General features: G+C 43.0%; 1 protein-coding gene across 1 annotated transcript in view; it reads left to right on the top strand.

Annotated features, from left to right (window-relative positions):
* The first annotated feature begins 617 nt into the window (after positions 1-617).
* TERT (telomerase reverse transcriptase) overlaps positions 618-18,112 on the top strand; it is a 55,052-nt gene continuing 37,557 nt past the window's right edge. The window contains exons 1-3 of the mRNA XM_084850661.1: positions 618-1,516; positions 3,408-5,319; positions 5,800-5,998. Coding sequence (XP_084706787.1) covers positions 785-1,516; positions 3,408-5,319; positions 5,800-5,998 — 2,843 coding nt within the window. The 5' untranslated portion in view covers positions 618-784. The remainder of the gene's footprint in view (positions 1,517-3,407; positions 5,320-5,799; positions 5,999-18,112) is intronic.

The raw sequence follows: 18,112 nt of genomic DNA, 5'->3' as shown, positions 1-18,112 counted from the left end.
TTTCAGTGTAAGCTCTTTCCTTGGAATAATTCAAAGCCTGCACTCATGCCCATTGATCTCTGATTTGCTATGTGAGTAAATATGCATGTCCCACTGAAAGTAGTCAGACTGAGTAAATGCATTAGTTTGTCAGACATGGCATAGAGAGAAGGGGTTGGATCCAGGTTTTAATCATGCTTACCCTTTGAAATCAATTAGACTTAAATTGGTCATAACTATGTCCCATTGATTTCAGTGTGTTGATTCCAAGCACAGCTAAGTCTGGATCCAACCCAAGGGAACATATTAAATTGCAAAGTTTCTTGCTGTATTCTAATACTTAACATTTATGTAACTCTTTGAACATAACCAGATGCCTTATCCCAGGATCAGACCATGTATCCATCTCTCATCTACTATTGGCAGTGGCTCTCCACAGAGGCTCAGACTGGCAGGTTTTTCTCAGATCTTTTTAACTGGAGATGCCTTGGATTGAACCCGAGACCTTCTTCATGCACTCTGCCACTGCTATTTAAGCTACTCAAACTGCATAATGCACACTTATATACCAGTAATCCTTAGAACAAGCTTGTGAGGTAGGACAGGGGCTGACTGACCCATCTAAGGTAGACTTTTGTGTTCAGGAAAGAAAGAAAAAATAGTTTGTAGTTCAGTCTCCTATAGTCCATATCCTCTGTATGCTTCCTTTGAAGCAAGCCCCACTGGGATCTATCCCTTTGTCAATGTGCCTGGGATTTGTTGCATTCGTATCCCGCCCTTTCCTCCAAGGCCCAGGGCAGCATACATGATCCTTCTCTCCGGTTTATCTGCACAACAACCCTGTGAGGGAGGTTACTCTGAGAGTCAGTGCTTGGCCCAAAGTCACCCAGCAAGGTTCATGGCTGCGGGGGGCGGATTTGACCGCCGGTCTTCCCAGTCCAACACTCTTAACTACTCTCCTTTCCAGAACCAAAGGCCTAGAGCAGCCTTCCGCAACCTGGGGCGCTCCAAACGTGTTGGACTACGTCTTTCACCAGACCGGGGAAGGCGAGAACGCCGGGCAGCGAAGCAAAGCAGCCGCGCCGCGGACGCCACCAAATTTTCCCGGGCCGTTTGGCGGCGCGCGCGCCTAAGTTGGCCGAGGGCGGCCAATAAACGGTGCCGGAGGAGCGTGCCTGGGCGGCGCAATCCGGCGGAGCCGCCTCTTGGCCGGAGAGGTTGCGCCTTCGACTTGGGCTCTCCCCCACCCGCCACCGCCGCCGCCGCCGCCGCCGCTGCTTCCCTCCTCGGGGGGTCCCTCATGGGGCGTCCCCGGCGCTGGAGAGCGGTGCAGGGGCTGCTGAGGGGCTGTTATGCGGAGGTGCTGCCGCTGGAAGCCTTTGTACGGCGCCTGCAGGCGCGGACTGCGGGCGAGGCCCGTCCGGAGCCGTTGGTGCAAGACGGGGACCCCAAGTGCTACCGCAGCCTGGTGGACCAGTGCCTGGTGGGGCTTCCGGCTGGTTGTAAGGCTCCCCCGCCGCGTCTCGTCTTCCAGCAGGTAGGTGAGAACGACTAGACCGGCTGCCTTGCGCCCCGGGGCTATTCCCCGCCCGTGGCATTGCAAGGGAAACAAAACCTGGAAAGCGCTCCGGGCTGCTTGGCTCAAGGCACTCCGCTGCCTGAGGCAGAGCGGCAAGTTTGGGTGCCCAGGACCCGAAGCTGGCCGCCTTGTTGTTGCACCTGAGGCAAAAAGCAACAACAGCCACCCACAAGTGCCTCTCCCTGAGAATAAAAATACAATGGATTGTATCCGGTGTTAGTCTTATCTCAAGTCCCATTCGGTTAAATAGGCGTACTCCAAAGACCCGTTCAGACGTTGCCAATTCCCGGTTCCACTGAACACCAGAGGGGAGCAGCGTTCCAGCCTCGCCTACCTCTTGGCGCGTTTTCGTCCTGTACACGTGGAGGGCGGCGGTCTGAACAGGAGAGGCCCCTGTACCCCCGGCTGCTTGGATGGTGTGGAGATCCTCCACGGAGAAAGGTGGATCTCCCGTTCAGACTGCCCCCTTCCACGTGTACAGGGCGACAGATACGTGCGAGGAGGGGGCGGGGTTGGAAACAGGGAATTATTTCAGTGCAACAAGGGATTAGAACTCCTACAGTGCTTACGTAGGGCTAATGCTGGATATAGCTGAATACTAACAAAATTGAATTTTACGACACCCCAAATCCGATGCTTGACGTGACTGCGTCATTCTGCCTAATGATAGAGCCAGCCCTGAGCTTGTCCTGTTGCCCAAAAAATGTTCATACAAGCAGGCTATTATGTTTTTAAAGCAACAAGGAGTCCTGTGGCATCTCAAACACTTAACAGATTTATCGTGGCATAAACACTTGTGTGCACGCATGTACGTGCACAGGTACAGAGGAAGAAAATTGTGAATGGTCAAGGCTATGAAATGCAAGAGGTCTGCTAGAGTTGTGCTGCTGCTATGCAGTGCTTGGATATAAAAAATCTAAGATGAAGAGACCCATTCAAAACAGCAGTACTTGGTGATCACACAAGCCCTATTCAGCTGAATCATAGAATAGTAGGGCTGGAAGGGGCCTACAAGGCCATCCAGTCCAACCCCCTGCTCAATGCAGGAATCCAAGTCAGAGCATCCCTGACAGATGGCTGTCCAGCCTCGAAACATATCTGCATTCATATCTGAAAGGAGTAGTGAAGGCAGACATCCACATGTTTAGCCAAAGGTCTGAGCAGAGCCAATGTGCATACAAGTTACATGTGCATAGGCTCTGTTGACACCTTTAGCTGGGCATATGGATGTGTAGAGCAGGTACAGAACACATTACCCTGACTATGTACATGTGTGCATGTGCATGTTCAGTGAATATGTGAAAATGGCTGGCTACAGTCTTCCTTGCTGTAAGTGTTGAGCTAGCAACTTTTCTGGCACCTGCTGTTTTACTAGGCCTTTGGCACACCCGTAATAGCTAGAAACTTCTCTTTATATATTTTTTTAAATCAGAAATTCTTAGAGAGTTGTTGCCCTGTTCCCTATGCTACCAGTGGCAACAGGGAGTGCAAGCAGGAGCAGTGGGGAAGCTCCTCCCCTCCCCCACAAACTTCAAAGAACGTATGACCTGTGATCTTCAGCCCAACATCCAGTTGCAAGCCTGTTCATGTGATTTCTTCCTCCCTAGAAATTGTGCATGCAGGTAGCATTGTGGAGTGCTTGAATCGCATATTCTTTGAGGCATGTGATGGAGTGATCGGCATTCATTCGCCCACTCCATCACTATGTTAGGATTTGCCATTGCCATCGGTATCATATAAGGCAGGGCGTTTTTTCTTGCACTTTTGCAGAGTTGTAGTATACGCACAGCCCAGTTTGTATTTCACTCAAGCATCTGCAAAGTAAATGTCACTTACTGTTATTTTGCAGGTTTCCAGTCAGAATGACGTCATTGCAAGGGTCATTCAGAGAATTTGTGAAAAAAAGAAAAAGAATGTCCTGGCATTTGGCTATGCCCTGTTGAATGAGAATAATTCCCAGTTGCCCTGCATGCCAAATATCTATAACTTTCTGCCTAATAATACAACAGAAACCCTTCGCCAGAATGTTACCTGGGAGATCATTCTGAGCAGAGTTGGGGATGATGTCATGATGTATCTATTAGAGCACTGTGCTCTCTTCATGCTTGTGCCCCCGAGTTGCTGTTATCAGATCTGTGGGCAACCCATCTATGAACTTCCTTTAAGGAACACAACATCCGCTCCGGAGTTCCTTAGACTGAGGTATCCCAGCCAAACGCGTAGTGTCTTATCCGGTTATCTGCAAGGAAGGTCTTATTGTAGACAATACTTTAAAAAGGCAAACTGGAGGAAATGGAACTCGAGAAGACAAAGCTGTAGCAAAACACATGAAGTTTTAGACTGCAACTATCAGCAATCTTCAGTGGTTCGGAGAGCTGCTGGGCAGAACCCTAAAACAAACAAACCTGTTACAAGAGCCAGTGACTACCTAGAGAACCAGCAAAAACCCAATGAGTGCCTGTCGTTAACAACACCGTTGCTTAAAAGGAAATGGAAAGGTCAGTGTGAAATTAGTGCGAAGAGAATGAAAACCATGCAAACAGAGAAAGAGCAAGAAAAAGAAACAAGAAACCCAGTTCCCATTGGAAGCACAAATCAATTGATTCTTGATTTTGGTGGGGTTGGTGTTAACGCATCTGGAGGATGTGTAAGGTCACAGTCAGAGGATGGTTTAACTCTTGTGAAGTCTGTTCCTCTGAGCAGTGAATGTGGAGCACAAAAGTCTGATGTACCTTGTACAACTCCTGATAATCAAGAGTTTCCTGTGTGTGGTAAGGTATTAGAGCTAGATAGTGAGAATAAAACACTCTGTGGATCTGCCACCAAAATAAAATCCAACATTAAGCCACCAAAGCTGGAATGTGGAATTTCTGATGCTCATTTCGCACAGGTAGTAGCGGAAGAAAATGCCACTGCAGGAAGAGACGTTAAAGCCCACACACCTAAGTCAACTCAGGACTCTTCTGATAAAATTTCTGTTCCTGTAATACATATTGAGAGGCGCTCTTTCTTGTACTCTCACCGGCAGTTGAAAGAGTGTTTGCCTAAATCATTTGTACTGAATCGCTTGAATGATTATCCATCAGGGGGACGACGATTAGTAGAAACGATATTCTTCAACAGTAAGATCCTGAAGCAGCCTGGCAGTTCAGATCTCCTAAGTTGCAACAAGAGGAAAAAGAGGCTTCCGAAACGTTACTGGCAGATGAGAAGTGTGTTCCAGGAACTGTTGCGGAACCATGCAAAGTGCCCTTACCTGGTGGTATTAAAAAAGAATTGTCCCATTTGGGTAGCTGAGACAGACAAAATTGGCAGAGGACCACAGGGTTACATACAAAAAGGCCATCGAGAGGGGAGCTTGTCAAGGACACAGGAAGTAAACACTACCGAAAATTGCCTCAGAAGTGTACCAGGTGGTTTGAGCCCATTCCCAGAAACATCAGGAGCTCCAAGCAGACACAATGAAAAAGCTGAGTTGAGTCAAAAAGAAACTGAGTCGCAAATTCCCCAAGTCTCTTCCAATACTCGCTTTACAGTGTTCCTTAAGCAGCATAGCAGTCACTGGCAAGTGTACACTTTTGTGAGGGAATGTCTAGAGAGCGTGATACCTGCTGCACTCTGGGGCTCTAACCACAACAAGTGCCGCTTCTACAAAAATGTGAAAAAATTCATCTCCTTGGGGAAGTTTGCCACATTTTCTTTGCAGGAGTTGATGTGGAAAATGAAGGTGAACGATTGCACCTGGCTTCGCCTGACCAAAGGTATTGAAGATAGGATTTCAGCATCCTCTAGCAGACATGTAAATCAGCCTTGCAGATAAGTCCGCGAAAGTTACTAGTCCACAAACATTTTTATTAACTTGTTTGCCTGTGTGTGTATGTGTGTGTGGGACCAATTGTTTCTTGGCCAGGTCTTACCCTTCCAGGCGGAAGAAGTTGGCGTTCCTGCTACAAGTCTCACTGTGTGCATGGGAGGAAACTGTACATGCAGTTGCTTCTCTATTTTATAATGCAGCAGTGTTTAGCTGTGGTAGCTGCTGCAGCAGAGACTTTAAAGACAGTCCCAGACATATGTGCAGTTTTCTCACATGCAGTCGTGCACAGCTTTATAAGATAGCAGCCTTTATCTTGGTCATGGCAGTGACTGGAATAGACTCTTCTCAATAGTAGGAACTGAAATCTCTTTGAAATCTTGGTTATTATCCAATGATTAGCCTCACTAAACTTGAATTCTGCTTATAGAATGTGGCCATTTTGTTCCTGCCTCTGAACATCATTTTCGACAAGATCTAATGTCTAAATTCCTTTACTGGCTGATGGACTCCTACGTTGCAGAACTCCTCCGATCTTTCTTCTACATCACAGAGACCATGTTTCAGAAGAACTTACTTTTTTTCTTTCGAAAGAGCGTTTGGAGCAAGTTGCAGAACATTGGAGTCAGGTATTTATAATTAGAAGGCTAGTAATTCACATCCTGCATAAGGAAAGATGTATGTCCCATTAACATGATTTCCTGGGCCTCCCTCTGCAGATGCCATTTGTAATTCTTCTAGTTTAGGAAAGCACTGACTGTGGGCAAAACTGTAACAGATGTGTATGGAAGTGTTTTCACTCAGAAAAGATAGTTGATTAATATATCCAGAATCGAAGCACAGGAATACCTCAAATTTGCATTTCAAAATCATGGCTGTGTACTATTCTGCAGGTAAGTGTAATTTCTCCTTAAACTTTTATTTTTCAATTTTGTAATGTCCCAGTGACTAGTAATTAATTGTAAAGGTCTAAGAAATATGCAGGCCCAGAAACATGGTATTGCATTTATTATAGATAATAACCATATTATCTATTATAATCAACAAGGATGTTTGTCTGTCAGTGCCATAGCGCCAAGTCTGAAACTTGCATTGTCCAACTGCTTTTGGTAACTGCCAAGTCAGTGTATGTGACAGTGGCTTGACTGGAGTATGGAGACAGTGATTGTGATGAATATGTTCACTGGAACTGCTTAGCCTGGAGGAAATGTCATTATTTAACTTAGTTTTATTTGTTTACTATCAATATAATAAACTTATTATTTATTTATGATAAAGAAATATCGTATTTGTTTGCTTCCTTATCTTGATGCATCAGAGGGAGAGATTTTGAGGTGGGACAATAGTAGCAGCTTTAAAAGAAGTGATTTTGTGAAACTATGGGTGCAATCTTATGCATGTTTAGACAGAAAAAAGTCGTACAACTCCCAGCATTCCCCAGCCAGCCATGGCTGGCTGGGGAATGCTGGGAGTTGTATGACTTTTTTCTGTCTAAACATGCATAGGATTCTGCCTTAACAAACATTAAATCATGTCAAAAGTAAATTTGTATGGAACTTCAGTTTGCTGAACTTTACAGAACTATACAAAACTACACATTTTCCATCATTTGGTTTGCATCACCAAATGACACCTTCAAGTACTGTATCAATTCTCTTTCAATGAATATACTACTGAATTTAGGCCTTGCATATCTCAGTGTATATGAGTGCATATCTTTGCCATTTTCTGCCAGTTGATGGTGCTAACAGACACCCTTGTCATTTGAGGCCTTCACAGTTAGGGATGTCAGAGAATTCCGCCACAGATCTCGGTGAAGCCGAATGCCAGTGCATTCGGCCCCCCGAAATCCATGGCGGAACAAAGCCTCCGCCCTACGAATGGCGCGCGAAACGGAAGACTTACCTGCTGCCGTCCACGCTGACTTGCAAATGGCGGCCGCACTGCGGCCGGCATTCGCTTCCTCATCATAGCTGTGATAGGCTACATAAATAATTACGTAGCCTATCATGGCTAACTCAGGGACGCCATTTGCGTCCCTGCGGAGGCCACGATAGGCTACGTAAGTATTTATGTAACCTATCACGGCAAGCTAAAAAAAAACAGCGTACGCAAATGGCGGCGGCTACGGCGGCCGCCATTTGCGTTCCCTTTTTTTTGCTGTTTTAGCCTACGTAAATATTTACGTAAGCTATTACGGCAAAAAAAGGGGGAACGCAAATAGCGTAGTGGGCGCTACTTGCGTTCCTTTTTTTTCGCCATAATAGCTTACGTAAATATTTACGTAGGCTAAAACAGTGGGGGGGAAAGGAACACATATGGCACCCACTACACTATTTGTGTTCCCCTTTTTTCGCCGTAATAGCTTACATAAATATTTACGTAGGCTAAAACAGCAAAAAAAAGGGAACACAAATGGCAGCCACCGTAGCCGCCGCCATTTGCATACGCTGTTGTTGTTTTGCCTGCAGGCTGCCCAGCAGCCGGATGCCTGGCTGTGGGCGGCCCCAGCCGGTGGCTCCATGGAATCTTCGCGGAGCAGAGCCGGCCGGATTAGGATTTCGGGGGGAGGTGTGGAGCGCCTCCCCCCCACCGCGAATCACCCCGTCGAAAAGGTAAGTGACTTTCGTACATCCCTATTCACAGTTCAGTGTATTATCATTTTTTAACAAGGTCTTCATTCTTGCAGTGTCACCTAACTAGGCTGCCTTTTTCAGAGCCAGCCCTCCCTCAGGCATGCATACACACATGCACCTGCCCACCCACCAGGAGGACTCCCCACTGCCACATCACTGAAGCAAGACGATGGCACTAGTGGGTGCTCCAGAGGGTCCCACCAGCCCTGCTTGCCCACTGCAGCAAATCCAGGGCTTTCCAGGGCCACCCACTTTCCATTTCTGTCAGGGTTGTTTCTGAGCGCAGGGAGTGGGATAGCAGTTCAGATTCTGAGGGAGAACTGCCAGACATGGGGGAGGTGTTTTCCCAGGCTAGTCCAGACATGACTGGGCCAGCTTCTCAGGTTACAAATGCCCAGCTGGCTGAGGAGGAGGGTTCCTCCACACACCCCTGTGAGAGACAGCACACAGAAAGGGGGGTGGGGTTGGAGAATCTGATCTAATAGACGCCAGGCGCAGATGCAGAGCAAAGAGAGAGAAGGCCGGGGTGGAACTTAAGATGGTCTACCCGATTGGCCTTGTGTGAGAAGCTGTGCCCAGAAGCCTCACAGGAGAGAGGTTCCTCCCCCACCTTAAATTAGGCTAGTGAGACCACCTTCTTAACTTCCTTTCGAATTCCCCTGAAGGCATTCCTTTTTTAAAAAATATTTTTTATTTATTTTGTCTTTATAAATGAAATAAACAATACCAACAACCTGATCAATAACTACAGTTTCCCAACAATGCAATATTCTTATGAGGACACAACAATAACAAAAAGAAAGGAAAAGAAAAGAAAAAATAAATTTTCCTTTTTCCTCTCTTCTCTTCCCTCTCCTCTTTTAAAGGGTTAAATTTAAACTCCAATACCCACGGGCTTCAGATGCCATTCTATTTTAAAAACTATACCTACATCACTAGCAATATTACAATTTAATAATCAACCTTACATGTCAATATCATATCATCAATCTTATAACAAGAAAGCAGGCCTACAATTCATTCCCAGTAACCATATATTGCCCTTAAGTTAAAATATAGTAGTAGTAATAATAAAGCTTAACAATTCAACCAACCAAAAATCTTACTGAGTAATCTTAGGGTGGTGGTGGTGGTGGTGATAATAATAGTGATTTAAACAAAGATGAAATTATTATGTTATTTAATGATAAAGCTTGAAAGCAACCTTACAACAATCAGTGATAGATTTTATACTAGATATATAAATGAGTGTGCACCATACACCCTCAAACAATATATTTAAATACGGCATATCATACCTATTTTGGAAAAAGAGAATTTAAAGAAAAATTTAAAAAGAAGAAAAATGAAAGAAAGTAAACGAATATATGCATAATCAGATATCTTCTGGCCTAGATGTTATTCTGGAGGTGACAGGCTCGATCTTGGGGGAGCTGGGGGTGGCGACGGCTGACAGGAAGCTCTGGCATGGGCTGGTCCATGACGTCACGAGTCGGAAGTGACTGGCCGAATAAACAACAAAAGCCTGACTAATGTAGACTAAACATAAACAGTTAACAAAGCCTATTTAAAAATTCCAGGTCATGGGGCTGGAACAGAGATCTCGCACATTTTTACATTCAGCCATGCCTCCACCATTTCATAGTTTAGGAACTTCTTTGTCTGACCTTCAGAAACAATGCAAAATGTAGCAGGATATTTTAAATAATATTGTATGTTCCTTTGTTTTGCCAAATTATTCGCCGTGATGAATTGCCTTCTTTTATTTGCCACCTCTTTGATGTAATCTGGATACAACATAACTTCATCTTGTTTCCAAAAAGACTTCCACCCTCTCTTGCCAAACGCAGGATATAATTCTTTGTGGAGACTCTTGCAAATTGGACTATAATCATATAGTCAGTCCCTTTAGCATTTGGCACACAAAATGCCTGCTCAATATCTAGTAAATAATCAGATGGCACAGGGAGTATCTCATACAAAAGCTTGTCCACAAAAGTAGGCAAATTTACATCAGTAGGCAGATTTTTAATCCCAATAATAACGTACACTGGATCTGCTTGTGAAGGCCTCCAGTTGGGAAATTCTGGCAGAGATATTTTTGAAAAGAGCTTGTGTCGTAATTTCATTCGTTGTGAGCCTATCTTGTAGCTTGTTAACTTTCGTCTCCATTTTTTGCCAGGAAGCATTAATTAAATCCACAGCTCCTTGCAGGGCAGTGATGGAATTTTGGATTAAATCCAATCTCTTGCCTTGCTCAGCAAATTGCGAAGATAAAGTTTTTATCAAAGTAAATAAGTCCCCTATATCTTCTGTTCTCGGAGCTTTTGGCAGAGGAGGTATGGGAGGAGTGGGCAGCGATGCAATTCTCTTCCTTCTCCTCGGTGTAGCCATGTTTCTCTTCAAACAAACGTTGCAGGTCCTCAAATATTCTCAAATATTGTTGATATTCTGAAACCATCCCTCAGGTGTTGTTGATATTTCTTAATCCATATATTGCAATGGAACACGTCAGCCCTGTTTTTGCCTATTAAATAGGAGTTTCAGCACAGCTTTTTGCAATGGTTAAGCTCTGGGAAGATAATCCTGGAATCCACTCCCCCCACTGCCTCGTGGGAGTACTTTTCTCCAAGATGTTATCCAGCTGCTGCCTTGCGCCCCCCCCTTTTAATTCCAGGGGGGAGACAAAAAGGTTTTTCAACCTTTTAAAAAGCTGTCTGAGATAGGTCCGGCAGAGACTCCACGGGATGCTGCAAGGGCAACATTGGTTCCAACTGGAAGTCCTGAAGGCATTCCTTTGTAGACCAAGAGTCACTGAGAATTTGCATCTGTATGTCCCTGTGAAGTAATGGGTTAAAAGCTGTAGATTGGAGCCTCTCATCTGTGTTTGTCTTCAGCGTTGAAATAAGGTGGGGGCTGAAGGAATCCTGACAGTTTCTCTCTCAGAGAATTCTCAGACCTCTGTAGGATAGGCAGCTGCTCCAGAGGCGTTGGCTACACTTTGGCTCCCTCTAAGGACCTGACCTGTCTATTACAGTAATATTGGGAAAATGGTGAACATCCTAGTAAGATCTTGCACCTTGTCTTAAACAACACCAACACCAAAATGTCATTTCAGCTATTAAAGATGAGAGTGGCAAAGTATACACTTCTACAGACATAAACTTACAATTTTTAAAGTTTTATTCTGATCTGTTTAGTACCTGTAATAAGATATCAGAGCAAGATATGGACACTTTTTCCCCTCAGATTAATCTTCCACATTTAACTTCTTCACATCAACAGCTCCTTTTAGCTCCTCTGCATTTAGAGGAAATTATGAATGCAATAATGAAAATGGATACCGGGAAATCACCCAGACCAGATGGATTCCTAATTGAATGGTATAAAACATTCTCTAGTTTTTTAGCCCCAAAGTTGTATTGCCTATGTAACCATATTTTTGAAGCAGGCTCTCTTTCTTCGTTGTTAAATGATGTTTATATTACTGTGATTCCTAAGCCAGGCAAGGACCATACCTATTATGCTAACTATTGGCCGAATTCATTAATTAATGTAGATATCAAAATATTAACAGCCATCTTGGCTGATAGATTACAACAGGTCATGGCCGTATTGGTTAGACCAGACCAGGTGGATTTATTAAAAATAGGCAGGAGGCTGATAAACTTAGATGAGTTGTTGATCTAGTTGCTTTAAATTCTGAAAGAACTGACCTGGCAGCCATCATTTCTTTGGATGCAGAAAAGGCCTTTATCAAAATTCATTAGAAATTTATTTTTATTGCACTGACTAGTTTTGGTTGTCCTATAGAATTTTTGAAATGGGTTAAATTTAAAGTTAAAGACTTGTACATAAAGTAAATTTTCTATTGATATATTATGGCCAACATTTTGTGCCCATTTTATCATACAGTCTTTACTTGTTCATCCTCTGTCTCATACCATAACAGAAATTTATACAGGTTAGCAATAACATGTCCATCATTTGTACACAGTGCTGTTTCAAACTCAGATTCTGTTCATTCAAATCCACCATTTTTCTCATCTATTTTAAACCTTTCTTTAATTTGCAAATATGAAAACCACTGACTTACATGACCTTCTTCCAATAAGCTTTCCCTTGATTTTAACCTATATTTCCCTTGTGACAGTTCCAGTAAATCATTATATCATATCCATTTATGCGTGCTGTCAAATTCTCTTCTATGCATTGCTTCTTGTGAAGATATCCAACGTGGTATTTTTTGATAGAACCTTAATTTATATTCCAAATTCTTAATACAGCCCTTCTTATATAGTGATTATTAAAATCTACATTCACTTTTGTTTTATCATACCACAAATAACCATGCCACCCGTATCTCAGTTCATGTCCTTCTAGTTCTAAAAGTCTTCTATTTTTCAATGTCATCCATTCCTACATCCACATCAAGCAGCAGGCAGAAAAATAGGTTTTAAAATCTGGTAATCCCAAGCCACCTCTTCCCTTTGCATCTTGTAAAATTTTTATTTTAACTTTTGGGTTTTTTGCTTGCCATATAAACTTTGTTATATCTCTCTGCCACTGCTTAAAAGGTAAATCCGATGTAATAATGGGTATCATTTGAAATAAAAATAACGTTCTAGGTAATATATTCATTTTGATCATTGCAATTCTTCCCAAAAGTGATAGTTATAATTTTTCCCATTTTAATAGGTCTTGTTTAATTTCATTCCACACTTTAACATAGTTATTTTGAAAAAGCATACAATTCATATTTGTCAAAAGGACTCCCAAATATTTTACTTTCTTTTAAAATGTAACAAGCGTTCCTTGTCTTTAAGCTCAAACCAAGCTAAGGCATCCTGCTCACTTTCTTAACTCCGTAGTTGCAATTTCTGCATTATTTTCCAGTACTTCCACTCTGTTTGTCATTATTTTAAATTCTTCTGTTTTTTGATTTAATTCATCATCTAATTTCTTAAATTCTTTTCTCAATTCTTCCTTCATGTCTTTAATCTCCTCCTTTACTTCCAATACTTGCCTTTCCATCCATTTTTCGATACGTTGTTCAAAGGTGCCCATCCTTTGTTCTATACGTTGTTCAAAAGTGCCCATCCTTTGTTCTATGCGTAGTTCAAAGCCTCCATCTGTTTGCTTATAGCATCTATAATATTCTGTGTTTGTTCATCCAAGGCCATCTTTTGTATATCTTGCTTCTGCTCAGGTACCTCTTCCTTGCTTATAGATGTTGCTTTCACCAATAATTTCGTAGCTCCCGTCAGAGTCTCTTTTAGAGAGTCTTCCCTGGATTTCGTATTTCTACTTAATTGTTCTGTAGGCATCTCCCAGGTATTCGCTCTACTACAAGTTGTTCTGATAGCCTTTGCTGGTTTATCCAAATTCCTAGCACTCATTCAATTATCTTCTTCATTATTTCCTTTATAAATTAATCTATCTGGATATCCAGTAAGTTATTGATCCTCCAATGCCAAAAGAGATCTCTCTCAGTATCAAAAGGAGAAAAAGAGATAAAAAAAGAACATGAAAAGAAAGATTTTTCATAAGCTGCTGATTTTTTAACATCCAACAGGTGTCAGCAATACTCCTTCTTTAGTCAGTTGATATTATTCCAGCCTATTCTAGGCTTTCTGCCAAATATTTATTTATGTTGACTTCGTCGCTTCGTTGCTTTCTCAAGGTCATGCAGAAGAAAAAAGCAAGTGGACAAAAACATAGCTTTTAGCTATATAAATTCAAACATTAAAACCTTCAAACACTGATTTAAAGAAATAGTTAATTATACTGTAATACTTATTCCAAGTATTACAGTATAATTAACTATTTCTTTAAATCACTTCATGGATCACTGCCTTGTTGTGGCGAAGGGGCTTGCGTAACTCAGTGAAGCCATAAGCTATGCCGTGCAGGGCCACCCAAGACGGACAGGTCATGGCAGAGAGTTCTGACAAAATGTGGTCCACTGGAGAAGGAAATGGCAACCCACTCCAGTATTCTTGCCAAGAAAACCCCATGGAACGTATCACAAGGCTAAAAGAGATGACGCCGGAAGATGAGCCCCTCAGGTCAGAAGGTGTCCAATATGCTACTGGGGAAGAGCAGAGGGAATTTCCAAGTAGCGCCAGAAAGAGTGAAGCGGCTGGGCCAAAGCCGAAAGGACACTCAGCGGTGGATGTGTCTGGTGGTGAAAAGAAAGTCCGATGCTGTAAAGAACAATATTGTTTAGGAACCTGGAATGTCAGATCAATGAATCAAGGTAAGCTGGAGGTGGTCAAACATGAGATGGCAAGATTGAACATCGACATCTTGGGAATCAGCGAACTAAAATGGACAGGCATGGGCGAATTTAATTCAGGTGACCATCATATCTACTATTGTGGGCAAGAATCCCTTAGAAGAAATGGAGTAGCACTCATAGTCAACAAAAGGCTGGGAAAAGCAGTACTGGGGTACAATCTTAAAAACGATAGAATGATCTCAGTACGAATCCAAGGCAAACCATTCAACATCACAGTAATTCAAGTCTATGCCCCAACCACTGAGGCCGAAGAAGCTGAGGTTGATCGGTTCTATGAAGACCTACAACACCTTCTAGAACTAACACCCAAAAAAGATGTCCTCTTCATCATAGGGGATTGGAATGCTAAAGTAGGAAGTCAAGAAATCACCGGGATAACAGGCAGGCATGGCCTTGGTGTACAAAATGAAGCAGGACAAAAGCTAATAGAGTTTTGCCAAGAGAACATGCTGATCATAGCAAACACTCTTTTCCAACAGCACAAGAGACGACTCTACACATGGACGTCACCAGATGGTCAATATCGAAATCAGATTGATTATGTCCTTTGCAGCCAAAGATGGAGAAGCTCCATACAGTCAGTAAAAACAAGACCTGGAGCTGACTGTGGCTCAGATCATGAGCTGCTTCTTGCAAAATTTCGGCTTAAATTGAAGAACGTCGGGAAAACCACTAAACCGTTCAGGTATGACCTAAATCATATCCCTGATGAATATACAGTGGAGGTGAGGAATAGATTTCAGGGATTAGACCTGATAGACAGAGTGCCTGAGGAACTATGGACGGAGGTCCGTAACATTGTTCAGGAGGCAGCAACGAAATCCATCCCAAAGAAAAAGAAATGCAAGAAAGCCAAGTGGCTGTCTGATGAGGCTTTACAAGTAGCTGAGGAAAGAAGGGAAGCGAAAAGCAAGGGAGAAAGGGGAAGATATACCCAACTGAATGCAGAGTTCCAGAGAATAGCAAGGAGAGACAAGAAGGCCTTCTTAAATGAACAATGCAAAGAAATCGAGGAAAACAACAGAATGGGAAAGACTAGAGATCTCTTCAAGAAAATTGGAGATCTCAAGGGAACGTTTTGTGCAAAGACGGGCATGATAAAGGACAAAGAAGGCAGGGACCTAACAGAAGCAGATGAGATTAAGAAGAGGTGGCAAGAATACACAGAAGAACTATACAGGAAAGATCTGAATGTCCCTGATAGCCATGATAGTGCGGTCACAGAACTTGAGCCGGATATCCTCGAGAGTGAAGTCAAGTGGGCCTTAGGAAGCATTAGTAACAACAAAGCTAGCGGAGATGACAGTATTCCAGCCGAGCTATTTAAAATCCTAAAAGATGATGCTGTTAAAGTGCTGCATTCAATATGCCAACAAATCTGGAACACCCAACAGTGGCCACAAGACTGGAAAAGGTCAGTTTACATTCCAATTCCAAAGAAGGGCAACGCCAAAGAGTGTTCAAACTACCGCACAATTGCGCTCATTTCACATGCCAGCAAGGTGATGCTCAAAATCCTACAAGCTAGGCTTCAGCAGTATGCGAACCGAGAACTACCGGAAGTACAAGCTGGGTTTCGAAGAGGCAGAGGAACTAGAGATCAAATCGCCAACATTCGCTGGATCATGGAGAAAGCAAGAGAATTCCAGAAAAACGTCTATTTCTGCTTCATTGACTACGCTAAAGCCTTTGATTGTGTGGATCACAACAAACTGTGGCAAATTCTTAAAGTGATGGGAGTACCAGACCACCTTACCTGTCTCCTGAGAAACCTGTACGAGGGTCAAGAAGCAACAGTAAGAACCAGACATGGAACAACCGATTGGTTCAAAATTGGGAAAGGAGTACGACAAGGCTGCATATTGTCACCCTGCTTATTTAACTTATATGCAGAGTACATCATGAGAAATGCCGGGTTGGATGAATCAGAGGTCGGAATTAAGATTGCTGGGAGAATTATCAACAACCTCCGATATGCAGACGATACCACCCTAATGGCAGAAAGCGAAGAGGATCTCAAGAGCCTCTTGTTGAGGGTGAAAGAGGAGAGTGCAAAAGCTGGTTTGAAACTCAACATTAAAAAAACGAAGATCATGGCATCTGGCCCCATCACTTCCTGGCATCTAGAAGGGGAAGAAATGGAAGCAGTGACAGATTTTACTTTCTTGGGCTCCAAGATCACTGCAGACGGTGACTGTAGCCATGAAATTAAAAGACGCTTGCTCCTTGGGAGGAAAGCTATGGCAAACCTAGACAGCATAGTAAGAAGCAGAGACATCACCTTGCCGACAAAGGTCCGTCTAATCAAAGCTATGGTTTTCCCAATAGTAATGTATGGCTGTGAGAGCTGGACTATAAGGAAGGCTGAGCGCCGAAGAATTGATGCTTTCGAACTGTGTTGCTGGAGAAGACTCTTACGAGTCCCCTGGACTGCAAGGAGGTCAAATCAGTCCATCCTAAAGGAAATCAACCCTGACTGCTCATTGGAAGGACAGATAATGAAGCTGAAGCTCCAATATTTTGGCCACCTAATGCGAAGAGAAAACTCCCTGGAAAAGACCCTGATGCTGGGAAAGACTGAAGGCAAAAGGAGAAGGGGACGGCAGAGGATGAGATGGCTAGATAGCATCACGGATGCAATGAATATGGACTTGAGCACGCTCCGGGAGAGAGCGCAGGACAGGAAGGCCTGGCGTGCTATGGTCCATGGGGTCACGAAGAGTCGGACACGACTGAACGACTGAACAACAACAACAACTTATTCCAAAATGCAAACAGTCTTAGCACTCTTTCTTTTTTTCTTCTTTTGAAAAGACTTCTTGAGCTAAATTCACTTTGTAACAGTCTGCAACTCCTTGGTTTTAATTCAGGTCAGATTTATACAGCTGCCATACTTTCGCTTTTTGCTGTGCAAGTGGTGCTTGCTGGTAGTTTAAGTTTCCAAATACTATCTAGGATTGGAGCATGCCCTCCTTATATTCTCTTAATTAAGAGTTTCAAAACAGCGTTTATCTCTGTTTATCTGTGTTTATCTCTGGCGACTGACCTTAGTTTTGAGCCCCTTTGCATCCTCCGCAAAGGCAGCTGTTCTTCTAAGATTTCATCAGGATAGTACTGCAGGCTTCCTCTTTATTTTCCGGGGGGGGGGGGAGATTTCTCAACCTTTTCACAGCTGTTTGAAAGAAGCAACCTGCGGAGCCCTGCAAGTCACTGCCAGGACGACATGGCTCCTTACCGGAAGTCCCAGATTTGTCCATTTTGGTTTAGAATTTAAAATTAGCCTTTATGCTGATGATCTTTTGTTGTTTATCTTGAGACACCAGTCATCAGTTCCAGCTCTGATGAAATTGATTAATACCTTTGGTGAATTGTCCGTCTATTCAATTTATTGGTCAAAGTCGGAAATAATGCCGATTGGTGATAGGGTATACTCTAGTGTATTAGCCAATTAGCAATTTTGATGGTGTCAGACTTCATTACTTACTTGGGAATAATTATTCCTAGAGATATACAGTATCTCAAATGATTAGGTTAAATTTAAACAAGTTGATTAATGATATTTCACAAGATATAGATAGACGGGCATCTTTAAAGTTTTGAATTTATGGGATAAGGTGAATACACCTAAGATGAATACCATATCTCGAATTATTTATGTTATACATGGGATCCCTATACTTATACCTGGCAAATATTTCCAAAAACTTAATGCTTTGTTTCATCAATTCTTTTGGGGTTCCTCTCCAAAAGGCACCCAGTGTGCTTCCATGACCAAGTGGAGACTAGAACCCGGATCTCCCAGCTCT

This window comes from Heloderma suspectum, chromosome 4, assembly GCF_057233095.1.
Source record: "Heloderma suspectum isolate Gila_16-S chromosome 4, 16-S_ref, whole genome shotgun sequence".
NCBI classification, from domain to species: Eukaryota; Metazoa; Chordata; class Lepidosauria; order Squamata; family Helodermatidae; genus Heloderma; species Heloderma suspectum.
The sequence above is the reverse complement of the archived record's forward strand: the minus strand, read 5'-3'. Positions and strand labels throughout refer to the sequence as shown.